Source organism: Tenrec ecaudatus, chromosome 1 (genome assembly GCF_050624435.1).
Source record: "Tenrec ecaudatus isolate mTenEca1 chromosome 1, mTenEca1.hap1, whole genome shotgun sequence".
Classification (NCBI taxonomy): Eukaryota; Metazoa; Chordata; class Mammalia; order Afrosoricida; family Tenrecidae; genus Tenrec; species Tenrec ecaudatus.
In genome coordinates this window covers 104,473,036-104,487,675 of record NC_134530.1, presented here as the reverse complement: position 1 = coordinate 104,487,675, position 14,640 = coordinate 104,473,036, and the positions used below count along the sequence as shown (strand labels likewise).

General features: G+C 39.4%; 1 protein-coding gene across 1 annotated transcript in view; it reads left to right on the top strand.

The window, feature by feature from the left end:
• The window catches only part of SLC44A5 (solute carrier family 44 member 5), a 115,385-nt gene that overhangs the window by 18,507 nt on the left and 82,238 nt on the right, over nt 1-14,640 (top strand). Inside the window, exon 2 of the mRNA XM_075537502.1 lies at nt 9,241-9,350. Within this exon, the coding sequence (XP_075393617.1) occupies nt 9,241-9,350 (110 nt within the window). The remainder of the gene's footprint in view (nt 1-9,240; nt 9,351-14,640) is intronic.

Below are 14,640 nucleotides of genomic sequence, written 5' to 3'. Positions count from 1 at the left end.
TCTAATTGCTGGAGGTTTTGTGAGAGTGTATCTGTCATGAGTTTCTCTACCTTTTTCATATATGCGCCTATTGCAATCAAGCTACCTCTGATGACCGCCTTTGCTGTATCCCATAGGTTTTGATACGAAAGTATTCCCATTCTCATTAGCTTCTAGAAGCTTTTTGATCTCCCCTCTAATCTAGGTCAGTACCCACTCATGTCACAGAAGATCATGACTCATACTCCAATTGTTGGCCCTCATTTTTCAGGTTGTCCTTTTTATTGATCTCCAGCTTTATGGCATGGTGATTGGATAAGGACGTCTGTATAATCTCTATGTATTTGAATTTATTCAGGCTTGACTTGTGTCCCAGCATGTGGTCTATTTTCAAAAATGTGCCATGCGTGCCTTAGAAGAATGTGTATTATTTTGGCATTTGGATGGAAAGCTCTAAATATGTCTATCAGTTCTAGTTGCCTAATTGCAGTGTTCAGCTCTTTGCTGAGCTTATTTCCCAATAGTCTATCTTTCTCTGAAAGTGGTGTATTAAAGTCCCCTTCTATAATTGTTGAGTCTGTGATATATTTTTTAATTTTCAGAATAGTTTGTTTGTCAAATCTTGCAGGTCTCTCATTTGGCATATATATATTTATTATGCTCCCAGGTTCCTGGTAAAATGATCCTTTGAGCATTATAAAGTGCCCCTCATTTCTTTTTATAGTTTGAACCAGTTTTGTTTGAGATTAGATTCTGACTCCTGCTTTTTTTGAGTTGTCACTTGCCTGGCATATCTACCTCCAGCCTTTTGATCTTCGTTTATTCTTGTCTGCAAGTGTAAGATGTGTTTCCTGCAGGCAACAGATTTATGGGCTAAATTTCCCAAGCCAGTCTGCAAGCCTTTTCATTTTAACATATGAGTTAAGGCTATTGTGTTATCATCTTTTTCAAAATATTTTCTTTCTGCTGGAGCCCTTGCTATCAGCTCCTCTTTTTTTTCCTTCCCCCTACCCACCCTCCTCCATATCCCATTGATAATTTAGAAATTATTCTTTTTCATGTCTTACACTGACTACTGTCTCCCTTCACCCACTTTTCTGCTGTCCAGCCTCCTGGGAGGAGGGCCATACATTGATCATTGTGATTGGGTCCCCCTTACTCCCCCTCCTAGTATCACTGCTCCCTTTATTTTCCCTGAGGGCTTTATCTGTTCTAGAGTCCATGTGTTGTAAGCTCTTGTCTGTACCAATATACATGTTCTGGTCTAGTCAGATTCGTAAGATAGAATTGGGGTCATGATAGTGGAGAGGGGAGGAAGCATTAAAGAACTAACCAGAGGAAGGCTGTGTGTTTTGTTGATGCTATACTGCACCCTGACTGGCTCATCTCCTCCTTGTGACCCTTCTGACAGGAAGTGTCCCATTGACTACTGATGGGCTTTGTGTCTCCACTCTACCCTGCCTCTAATTCCCATTGATATTTTGTTTTGTTTTGTTTTGTTTGAGGTCTTTGGTGCCTGATACCTGATCCCATCGACATAGAGCTATTCCCCTATCATTATATATAAATGTATTTACATATATATACATGTATGTATTTACATATATGTAATACATGCATGTATTTAGACCTCTATAAATGTCCTTTTCCTCCCAGTTCTTTCCTCTACTTCCTTTTATTTTCCTCCTGTCCCACTATCATGTTTGTTCCTTATTTGGGTTTTGGGAATTCCTCTCAGCTACATTGCCCTTGATTGAGGCCCTCCACGCATCCTCTGCCCTCCTTGCCATCGATTTTAGATCACTAATTCTTCCCTTGTCCCTGGGTTTGTGGGCATCCCTCTCCTTTTCCTCCATCTCTCCCTCTCCCGTGTCCCTCAGGAACGGTCGGTCCCATTGTTCTCCAGATTATTCATCCCGCCTATCTTGTCCAGATAGACATGTGTAGACAATAATACATGCAAAACAAAGCAAAGCAACACATAATCCAAAAGACAAAAAATCAACAGCAGCTAATACAACAAAACAAAAAAAAATAAAGAGAAAAACCAATGGCAAAAACTGAAAATCCCTCAAGCAGTTCCACATCTGTTCATTGACCTTTATGAATGCTTTCCAGTTGAGCCTGCTGGGCTGCCACGCCCTGGCCCCAAAGTCCACCTTTGGCGTTCGTCGGGGATTTCGTTGCTTTGCTTCCCTTGCTGCTCTGCTGTACGCCCTTAGTGTTTCACTCTCGTGCAGTGGTGTTGGATCCCCCTTAATGCTATGTGTCAATGAGGGATGTTGTCCTTTCTCATGGTGGGGTCAGCCCTGTGATGCTCTGTGCATTGGCTGCTCTGATCCTATGTTAGACAGGGTTCTCTAGAGAAACAAAACCAGGACACGAATAATTTTATATAGATGGATAACATAATATGAGCCCCTAATAAAATGTAAAAAAAAGAAAAGAGGAGAAAAAAAGAAAATGATTAGGGCAAAGAATGTACAGATGTGCTTTATACAATTGATGTATGTATATGTATGGATTGTGGTAAGAGTTGTATGAGCCCCTAATAAAATGTTTTTTTAAAAAAAGAAATAAACAATCTATAAAGCAGTACAAATGGCTCACTTCCATGAGACAGCTAATACACTGGCAGTCAGTCCTTCAAGTCTTGAGGGCCGCTGGGTAGTCCTCTGTAGAGCAATTCAGACTATCTGGGCACAGGCAGCAAACAGCAAGGCAGGTCACCAACAGTCAAGAAGACAAGATCCGACAGTCTCCAGCTCAGCGATGTAGACTCCACTAGCATGGCGAAGCAGGCCTTGATAAAACCTCAAGATACAGAGACACAGTCCACGGGTTAGGTGTCCCACAGGTAGTGTAGCCTGCAAATTGAGGCACAGAACAAGCAAAGCAGCCGCACACTGGTCTGATCATCAAAGAACAAGAGACAAGAAAGGCGAGGCTCACAGAGCCAATTATCTCTCCGCCCTTCTATTGATCCCGTATGTGTTCATTGGCCATGTTGGCACAATAAACGTACCTATCACAGAGCTGGACTATTGTCCTCAGGGCTTGGTGGGCTGGGGTGTGTTCCACTCTCTCTCTTTTATTCTTCATTTGCTCCTGATCAGAAGCACCCCACTTCCTGAGCTACAGCTTCAGGGTTGTCCTCTGAAGTGCATTCCTCTGGGGTGAGGGAAACCCACGTAGTTGGGATTGGGGGTCGGCCAATACAGGGTTCATGCCAGTATGTTGGCACACCAGGTTGAAGTCTGGTGTTCTCTCTCTCTCTCTCTCTCTCTCTCTCTCTCTCTCTCTCTCTCCAGTGGAGATATAAACATCTTCCCCTTGGTTGGGTTCATGCCCTGTTCCCCTGCTATCCCTGTCTCGCGCGCGCGCGCGCGTGTGTTTATAGTACTCAGATTATTGTTTAGAAATGATGGGTAAGGAATCGGGCATGATGGGTAAAGATAAAGGTGTTTTTAGAAATCACCAAGATTATATCCAATATTTATTGTTTTCCAAACCTTATTAGTATGATGCCATCATTGTAGTGGATCTTTGTAATGTTCTATAGAGTAAGGATATTATCGATGTCCCTGACGATTAAATTGTGGCATAGGGCCTTAGGTATATACTTAAATCAGTGTGGCCGGCAATGCTTTCCTGCTAAGTGAACGGCACATTCTCTGGTGTTTTCTACTCACAGGAAAGAGGGGAAAACATTTGTTAGGGCTGTAGCTGCTTACCAGGTGGCTGAGGCTGTTTTGATTTGAGCAACTTGAACATCAGCCACTGAAATGAAGATCGTGACTTGGTTATGCTTAAGAGAATGAGAGTGAGGATGATCCTTTTTACGACCCAGCTATTGTCTCCACTAGCTATCCAGTTTGATAAATATAGAATGTTCTTAGGGTGTGTTAACTATGGATCAGTATCAAAGTAAATATGAGATGCGTCCACCTCTATATGTTCAGATTCTCTCTGTGCCCCATGCAGAGTAAGGGCCAGTTAATTAGAAATATGACCATTGAAAATTCAGTATAAATGAATGAATACATCAATAGGAACTTGATTATATTCTAGGTTGATACTTTAAGACAGTGCTTTTATACTAACTCTCTTTCAAGAAGAAAGGGCAAATATTTTCAGATGCTTCCCATTAGTTAGGCATGAAGGAATAGTTTAAATCAAGTTGACGTGTCCGTGTGGTAAATCATATCTAGTAAAGGGTCAAAAAAATATAAAAATCTAAAAGAGTAGAACTATACATTTAAAACATAAATTAAAGAGAGAAAAAGTTTTATTTCCTAATTGTTGTAAATGATCAATTTGAAGAAGAGAAAGACTGTGTCTTGCAAATATACAAAAGATTAATCAAGCATAACAAATTGCTCTCAAACTTGGCAGCTTAAAATAATAAATATTCCCTCTCTCCACAGTTTCTGTGAGTCAGGAATTTAGAAAGAACTTAGCTGGGTGATTCTGGACCCAGGTCTTCATGAAGTTACAATCAGGATGTTAGTTGAGGTTGTAGTTAATTTAAGGATTGACTAAGATGTTGCAGCTGTCGTCAGATGGCTCGTTGACATGGCTGTGAAAGCTGTGCTTTCCTCACTGATGGTCGGACAAAGGCCGGGTTGCTCTCTATGTGGACTTTGCCCAGGGCTGTCTGAGTGCTTGCATGACGTCACAGATGGATTCCCTTATGGTTAGTGATAGAAGAGAGTGAAGAGAAAGCCACCCGATGTCACTGGCACCCTGTGTTCTGTCTTGGAAGCAAGTCAGTAAGCGTACCCCACAGCCCCTCTTTCCAAAGAGGAGCATATAATATAGTACATTTTAGAACACCCCGGGTGGCGATCAGCTGGAGCAACAGTCAGGGAGGGTAATTTATGAGAATAAAAAGAACTTCACGACAGCAATTTTTTTGCATGCCTCAAAGAAATCTTGGTGGGGAGGGAGTAAAATACACTATGACATATAAAGGGCTCTACAAAGTTCGTGGGAACATTCCATTATTTTAAAGTCCATTTTCCATGAACTTTTTGAAGTCTCCTTATGTATGAATATCTATTTGCTTCCATAGAGCTACATATACATGTGTGTATCTATGTATATAGATAGAGTTATATGCATAAGGAAATACAGTTTAGGGAGTATAAATTAACATCTAAACCAAATGCTTTCAACTGAGGCAATATGATTGCCTAATGGATATTTCTGAACTTTTGAGTTGACTTTTTGATTAGCATTGTGTTTGGGGGCACTATGATATTTAATAGATGGGGGAACTAGGAAAGATAGATGTCTTGCAATATTTTGGACATTTATGCACAACCAAGAATTTCTCCACTTTCAGCACCACTTTCCTATATTACACTCGTGTCAATGAGAAACTCTTTTTAAACATTTGCACCTAGAACTTATGTTTTACATATATAATTTTTTTGCATGGTTTTAATATATGTATACTAAAGTATTTTAAGGAAAATTTTACTTTAAAATTTTCATAATTTAATAAGATTCATTTAACATTAGAAAAATCATACCATTGCATATACTTATTGTATACGAATCCCCTATATAATACATAGGTATCTCTGCAATTTTAGCTGTCCCATTATATTAATTATTTCTATAGATGCAAGCTTCTAATTCTTCACTGTGTTCTCTAATCATCCTTGAGCCTTTGTACATTTATCTACATACTATTTATTATAATATAAATTACTGTTCTCTTATTTCTGATTTATATTATAGTTAAGATATTTACTTGCTTTTGAAAAGAATTATAGAGGGAGGACTGATTTATGTTATCCATGAAGTTGATGTCAGGATAGTAAAATGGGCATAGCAAAATATTTGTTATTAAAATAAGACACATTGGTTATGGTATCTACATGTTGGGTACAATGTGTGGCACATACCAGTCCATGATGTTATGACCCTAGTAATTGCTTTATACGAACAGCCCATGGCATTGTGAAAAGTGTTCTAAAACAGATGTGTCAAGAGAAACATAATGTGTCACATATGTAATGTTAAGCTTTCTAGTAGCCACATTTAAAACAATAAAGAGAAATAGCTGGAACTACTTTTAATAATATAGAGTTTATTCAACGTTTTATATTATTGTTCCAAAACTATAATAGATATTGACATAATTAGTGAATTAATTTTTACTCCTTTTTACCTTCATAGCGTCTTCAAAAGTTGATGTGTATTATGCACTCATAGCACATCTTAATTTGGACAAACCATCTTTCAAATGATCAATATATATGGGTAGCTAGTGGCTACTATTCTGGACAGCATAGTTTGGAAGCTCCATGAGTAGATAAATTACAAGAAAATAAAATCTGACCTACTTTATGAACAATGCAAATGACTGCTGTCACACATCTCTTTTCATCTCCTCCCCACCCCCACCCCCCAAATTCCACCACTGGAGATATGGAGAGATGTGAACTGGATGGAGATTGTAAGTGGAAATAGACTAGCCTGGGTGTGAGGCGATCTGGTTGAACCAGCTCTTGCAGCTTGTAAGAGACTGAACGTTCCAGCTCAAACACAGACCATCTGCAGCACAACTCCCATGCCAGGACCATGTGGAGACGCGTAGCAGCATCTCAGGAGCTCAGCCTGAAGGAAAGCCAAGAAGGAAATGCTTCCCTTGGCACGTCCATCTTCATCCCCTCTGCAGTCTCCCCATGTCTCACATCCCTCACAGACCCTTTCCCTTACCCCAGAAGCACAAAGCTCTCAGGCTCTAAAATTACCGGTGCCATTTTGGTTGGACATTTTAAATGTTCAACATACTGCTGATTCTCATTTAGCTCTTAACTCTTGTTTTTCACTGTTAACAAGCTCATCTTAATTGTTCCTTATCGCGTAATGTTATAACTCTGAGAAGCGTATCATTCAGTGGTTAAAAGTATGAGACTTTGAAATACACTTAAATTTAAAATTTGTTTATATCATATAAAATTAGTGTGGTATTGAGAAGTGAATTAAAATATAAACTGGAGTTATCTGTAAAATTTAAGTGAAAATAATTGTACATACCTCGTGGGGATATTACGAGACTCAAACGAGGCAATGGATGGAATACACTTGACATACTACTTGGCACAGTCTAAGGAGTTCATAAATAGACGTTTTAAAAATGGTGTTTAATCAGTTTGTAATTTCTTCCAGGCTCTTAGCCACTTATCCAAGCCCTTGTTGTTTTGTTGAAGTATTTCTTAGGTCTCATTTATTCTCCAAGTCTCCTTTAAAAATGTGTTTTCTTCTTTTTAGGCATCTCTTGAAAACTTTGACATAAATTACAGTAGTATTGACTTCTAGTTCAGGTCCCTGGCACTCATTAACAAATTACGTAAATGATCAAGCAAAGAAGGGAGGAAGCACCATCAAAGGTGCCGCTCAGGCCTCACGCTACTTCCCACTGGCCCATGTGAATGTGTTGGAAACGCTGGTTTATCACTGTATCATGCCCACTTCTCTCAGTTCTACATTGTTCATCGGCAGGTTCTAAGAGCTGTGCATCCACTATTTCACTCATTATGGTAACTTTTACTCATTTTACTCCTTTTTCTTTATCATTTTCCTTACTTTCTCACTTAAGTTCCCTGACATCATCTCCCAAATAAACTACCTGCATCACGGTCCTTGTCTTACCATTTGCTTCGTGAAAACCAAACTCCAACAATACCACTGACATTTCTAAGTCTAGGTTGTAGGCAAATACCTCCTTAGTAGTCTTTCACGATCTTCTTTCATATTCTCAACACTCTTATCAGGGATGGCATTGTTATACTCAAGAAAACCAAGACTCAAGGCGGTTAAGTAATTTGCTGAGAGCAATAGATGTATATTGAATGACAATCCTAAATTCTCAGGTCTTTGTTTCTGAGATAACGATTGTTTTAAAAATAATAATGGAATAGAACTAAAAGAAATATATGCCAGAACATAGAGACAAATAAATTTAGATCTCTTTCTGAGACTTAATCAAAACTAAAATAATAGTAAAACAGTCTCTGGAGACAGTGTCCATTAGACGCTTAGATGTCATTTAAGTGCCTTGTGTATAGTTCCCCTGCTTATTCTGGAAAACTAAAGATGGGGATATGACAACAGAGATCTGTCCAAATAAGTCAGGTATTTGATAATGAAATTGATTTGGCCACCATGGCACAGGAAAACAATTAGCCAAAGGAGAATTTTTGAGTACACACATCCTGAAAGGAAAAGTTTAGACTGATGACAAAAATTACCAAGAAAAATTCTCTTCACGTTAAAATTGTCATTCAGCATCAATTTTCAAAAATGTCCCACATAATACAGACGATGCACATAAAGGTCTGAATTATAAGAAGAATTTTCAAGTCCAATAAATGTGAGAAAGGAGCTAGCCAGGCAAGCATTGAAGGAAGCAAGCACAAAGAGATGTGTTTCCATAAGTAAAGGCAAGCTTTATATTACTAATGCATTTCCTAGATTTTTAGGAACTGTATTAATCAAATCAGAGAAGTTAGAAAAGTTCCGCTAGAATTAGGAAGTGTTGCCCAATTTAACTAACATATGTTACTGCACATCACTGTGGGCCTCTTATTTTAGCTGTCAAATGAAGTTCATAATTTGGGAGAAGTGGAGTGATCAATTTGTATAATATAGAGCCCAGCATGTTCTTAAAAAATAAAAAAGTTTAAGAACACTTGAGGTTAATGGTAAACCTTGAGATAATCCAACACAATCTATAGTAAATATTTCTTTGTAACCTCTGCAGTGGCTAGTGTGTGCTTTCATACTGTCACATTCTATTATAAAGAACTAGTCTATTTGAATTGGTCATTTATTCTTTCAAAATTTGTATGGTCTTCGCTTATGTGTAGCCCAAAAGCATGACATCATATTATTTACTATAAATTTATAAGCTCTGATATGAAGTCATCTCGTTTCAAGCAATAAGAAAAGTGACTTCTAGCCAGCCGAAGCTGTAGTCACATGCCCTCTAACTCACATTTTAATAAATGTCCTCTTCTAAGTGCATTACCTCATGTTTTGGCTACAATCCAGATGAATCCTGAGAGAATAAGAGAAATGTGCTTTCTGACTGATTCATCCATATTTTATTTTACTTTTCATTAAGAAATTACTCTTTGCAGAAAATCAATGATCTTCTGTGATTGAGGGGAGAGGTTAGCATATTGCAAGAGGAGCGCTCTAAAGTCTCACAGCAGAATGTTTTCAGAGAGCTGTTGCTGATAGCGGTTTGTTCTTATTCTTTCTGCAGCCTGGGTACATGGAGACCCCAGGAGACTGGCTTATCCCACAGACAGCCAGGGGCATTTTTGTGGCCAGAAGGGCACCCCCAATGAGTGAGTATAGCAATCTTTCTTTTGTTTAATTTTTCTGTGTGAGCTGGAACTTAGAAATCATATTTACATGAATCCTACTCGACTTTTTAAGAAAACTGAAATTTATAGATGAAGCCTTCCATTAGAGATTTTATACTATATGACTTCAGGACATGAGGTTGTTGTTGTTATGCAGAATTTCACTGGAATACATAAAGACTCAGCTTAGTACACATGTAATTATAACATATGGATTGGAACACTGATTTGGGATTGAAAATATGAATCAGTCGCCATGTTTTAAAATGTTTTATGGAGTGGGCTCTTGGAAGGCTGGTTTCTGAGTAGCTGCTAAAAACTCAGAGTGCTGGGAGGAAGAGAGAGTGGAGCACATCCTGGCCCATCAGGGCTGGAGGACGATATCCCTGCTCTGAACAGCCAATGGACAGAGTGGACAAAAAGACTGATCCCACTACGAGATACACTGTCCCTTGATGTCCCAGGGCCCTAAGGGGGACAACACTGGAGATTCAGGGCTGAGACTGGCCCCGACTGACCCTGAGACACTGAGGCAAACAACTAAAAGCGTGCGGCAGAGCAACCGTGGGAGCAGAGCAGGGAGCCCCCAAGGGAGTACAAAGGACAGGCTCTGGACCAAAGCATGGTACCCCATTGGACCTGACTGAAGGACACGCCTAGAGAACAAAAATCAGGCCTTGATCTATTTACAGGTTTTTCTTTCTTTTTTATTTTCTTTTAATTAATTTATTCTTCTATGGGTAATTGGTTTCATTTTTTGTTGTCATAGCTGTGTTCTCACTCATTGCCTATCTTGCTATGACTTGATTTTTGGTGCATATTATTATCTCTATAGATCTAGCTAAATAAGATCAACTGGATGAGTAGTCTAAAGGAACAAACAATGGGATCAATGGTTCCGGGGGAACACGGGAGAGAGGGAGGAGGGGGCAAGGAGGTAGTACTGACCAACCCAGGGTCAGGGGAGCAATAAGTGATCCAAAATCAGTAGCAAGGAGGGTATGAGTGGCCTGCTAGGGATTCAGCAAGGGCAAGGTAATCGAGAGAAATTACTGAAACCCAAATGAAGACTGAGCATGACAGTGCGACCAGAGGAAAGTATAAGGAAATCAAAGAAAGAACTGGGTGACAAAGGGTATTTATAGAGGTCTGAAGATTAGAATGTACATATGTAAATATATTATATGAGTGTAGGGAAACAGATATATGTGCATATATTTATAGGTTTAGTACTAAGGCAGTAGATGGACATTGGGCCTCCACTCAAGCACTTACTCAGTGCAAGAACACTTTGTTCTATTAAATTGGCATTCCAGGATGCACACCTTCCCAACACGATTGCTGAAGAAAAAAGTGTGCATAAGCAAATGTGGTGAAGAAAGCTGATGGTGTCCGACTATCAAAAGAGATAGTGTCTGGTGTCTTAAAGGCTTGAAGGTGAACAAGCGGCCATCTAGCTCAGAAGCAAAAAAGCCCACATGGAAGAAGCACACCAGCTTGTGTGATCACGAGGTGTCGAAGGGACCAGTTATCAGAAATCACAGAACTAAAAGTCATATCAATGGGTGACCACCTCCCTGATATGATCGATGAAGACAAACATATGCATAAGCAAATGTGGTGAATTAAGCTTATGGTGCCCAGCTGTCAAAAGATATAGCTTCTGGGGTCTTAAAGGCTTGAAGATAAACAAGTGGCCATCTAGCTCAGAAGCAACAAAGCCCACATGGAGAAACACACCAGCATGTGTGACCATGAGCTGTCAAAAGGACCAAGTATCAAGCATCAAGGAAGAAAAAAGCATATCATTGAAAATGTGGGGGAGTGCAAAGTGGAGACTCAAAGCCCATTGGCAGCCAATGAGACACCCCTTACTGCAGGGTTGTGGGGAGGAGATAAGCCAGTCAGGGTGGTTCAGGGTAGCAACGATGAAACATATAACTTTCCTCTAGTTCTAAAATGCTTCCTCCCCCCACTATCATGATCACAATTCTACCTTACAAATCTGGCTAGACCAGAGGATGTACATTGGTACAGATAGCAACTGGAAACACAGGGAATCTAGGACAAATGACTCCTGCAGGACCAGTGGTGAGAGTAGCGATGCCTGGAGGGTAGAGAGAATGTGGGGTAAAAAGGGGGAACTGATTACAAGAATCTATGTATAGTCTCCTAGGCAGGGGGAGACATTGGACAGTGTAATATATGACAAAATACTAATAGTTTATAAATGATGAAAGTGTTCATGAGGTGGGGGGAGTGGGGAGGGAGGGGAAAATGAAGAGCAGCAGATATTAAGGGCTCAAGTAGAAGGCAAATGATTTGAGAATGGTGATGGCAACAAATGTGCATATGTTCTTGACACACTGGATGTATGTATGGATTGTGATAAGAATTGTATGAGCCCCTAATAAAATGATTGAAAAAAACCCCAAAAAGCCTCAGAGTGCATGGTTGTTTGAGTTATTTTGGCTACTGTGCCTATTCACGAATCATCACACCTTCTAAAACTGGATGTCATCTGTGCTTGGTAGGTTTTACCGGGAAAATCTGGATATAGCCCTAAGTAGCTAAAAGAAACTATGAGTTTTACATTAAACACCTTTAAAATGTTTCTTATATGTTTTCATTCCTGAAAGCAAATTTTTTATTTCTTTATTAAAAGAAATAAAGCAGGAAAAACTTTGTCTCATTTTTTTTTCTTCTAGCAAACCACCCCTCCATTCTCACAAATGTGTTTCTATGATTGTAATTTCTTCTCCTAGTTCTTCTTAACCAATTCCTTTCCTATACAAACTGGTCCTAGCTGGGTAAACAGACAACAACCACCCCATCCCCAGAATGCAACTGCAAACATTATGGCGAAGAACACTTCAGCTATGGTCCTTAGGCTGTCTGCAGTGGCAGCGCTTGTCATGCTAAGAAGTTTATATCCCAAGAAGTATATAAAAGAATTGTGTCTTGCTTGGGCCCACAAACAATGTTCATGGATGCATCAGTCAAGAAATCAAAAGATGCATTGTATTGGGTGAATCTGCTGCACAGGATATATATATATGTGTGTGTGTGTGTGTGTGTGTGTGTGTGTGTATGTATATATATATATATATATATACACATATATATATATACACACACACACACACACACACACACACACACACATATATATATAATTTTGTTAGGAGTGCATACAACTCTTATCACAATCCATATATACATCAATTGTGTGAGCACATTTATACATTCATTTCCCTCATTCTCACAACATTTGCTCTCCACCTAAGCCCCTGGCATCAGCTACTCATTTTCCCCCTTCCTTCCCACTCCCTTTCCCTGATGAACCCTTGATAATTTATAAATTATTATTTTGTCATATCTTGCCCTGTCTGACATCTCCCTTCACCCACTTTTCTGTTGTCCGTCCCTCAGGGAGAAGGTTATATGTAGATCCTTGTAATCAGTTCCCCCTTTCCAACCTACTCTCCTTCCAGCTTCTCAGTATTGCCAACCCCACCACTGGTCCTGAAGGGATCATGCACCCTGGATTCCCTGTGTTTCCAGTTCCAATCTGTACCAGTGTACTTCCTCTGGTCTAGCCATATTTGTAAGATAGAATTGGGATCATGATGGCTGGGGGGCGGGGCGGGGAGGAGAGGAAGTATTTTAAGAACTAGAGGAAAGTTTATTTTTCATCATTGCTACATCACACCCTGACTGGCTCTTCTCCTCCCTGAGACACTTCTGTGAGGGGATGTACAGTGGCCCATAAATGGAATTTGGGTCTCCACTCCACACACACCCCTTCATTCACAATGATATGAGTTTTTGTTCTGATGATGCCTGATACCTGATCCATTTGACACCTGGTGATCACATGGGATGGTGTGCTTCTTCATGTGGGGTTGGTTTTTTCTGAGTTAGATGGCCGCTTGTTTACCTTCAAGCCTTTAAGACCCCAGATGCTATATCTTTTGATAGCCGGGCACCGTCAGTTTTCTTTGCCACATTTGATTATGCACCCATTTGTCTTCAGCAATCGTATCATGGAGGTGAGTACACAATGATATGATTTTTTGTTCTGTGATGCCTGATAACTGATCCCTTCGGCACCTCGTGGTCACACAGAATGGTGTGTTTCTTTCATGTGGGCTTTGTTGCATCTGAGCTAGATGGACGCTTGTTTATCTGCAAGCCTTTAAGACTCCAGACACTATATCTTTTGATAGTCGGGCACCATCAGCTTTCTTCACCATATTTTCCTATTCGCCCACTTTGTCTTAAGTGATTATGTGAGGAAGGTGAGCATCATGGAATGCCAATTTACAAGAAGAAAGTATTCTTGCATTGAGGGAGTACTTGAGTGGAGGCCCAATGTCCATCTGCTACCTTAATACAAACCTATAAATATATGCACATAGCTCTATTTCCCTAGCCTCATATATAAATATATTTACATATGTACATGTCTTTATTTAGACCTCTATAAATGCCCTTTGCCTCCTAGCTCTTTTCTCTATTTTCTTTGACTTTCCTCTTTTCCCACTATCATGCTATTTAAAATGTATCTACTGAAATAATAAATATATCAAACTATTAATATATTGGAATAAATATATCAAACTAATAATGTTATTAAAACAATGTGGAACTAGCAGAGGGAAGAGGAAACCTATTTATAAATATGTATTTTGATTCTGATAAAAGTGGAATTTCAAGTCAACAATACGATGGACAGTTAAATAAATTATGTTGTTTTAACTGGAATCCTATTCATAAAACTAAAATGAAAACTGGATGTATGTATCTTCTATTTTATACAAAAGTGAATGCTGAAATATGGAAAAATTTATATACAAAATATGAAACTATTAGACTTATAGAAGAAAATGAAGGGAAATAGTTTTAGAATTGGCAATAAGGGTTTTTCTCAACATGACGCCAAACCCACAGATATGATGAAGGCTGAGAGGTATTACACAAAAGCAAACCCACTATCACCCACTATTTTAGTCGAGTTTTCTAAAAGTGAAAGATCAATGAGCTATATGTAGGTATAAATAGAGAGATTTACTTTAGGAAATGGCTTACACAGTGGTGGAGGCTGGCAAATTCCCAATCCTTAAATCAGTCGGCAGCCTGTAGAGCTCTAGTGGATCACACAAGTTCGAGAGATAATGAACCCCAAATCTGCGGGCCAGGTGGCAGGCCAGGCGCTTCCATAGGCTTACAACACACATCCTAGAGCACAGATAAGAAAAGTCTAAGTTTG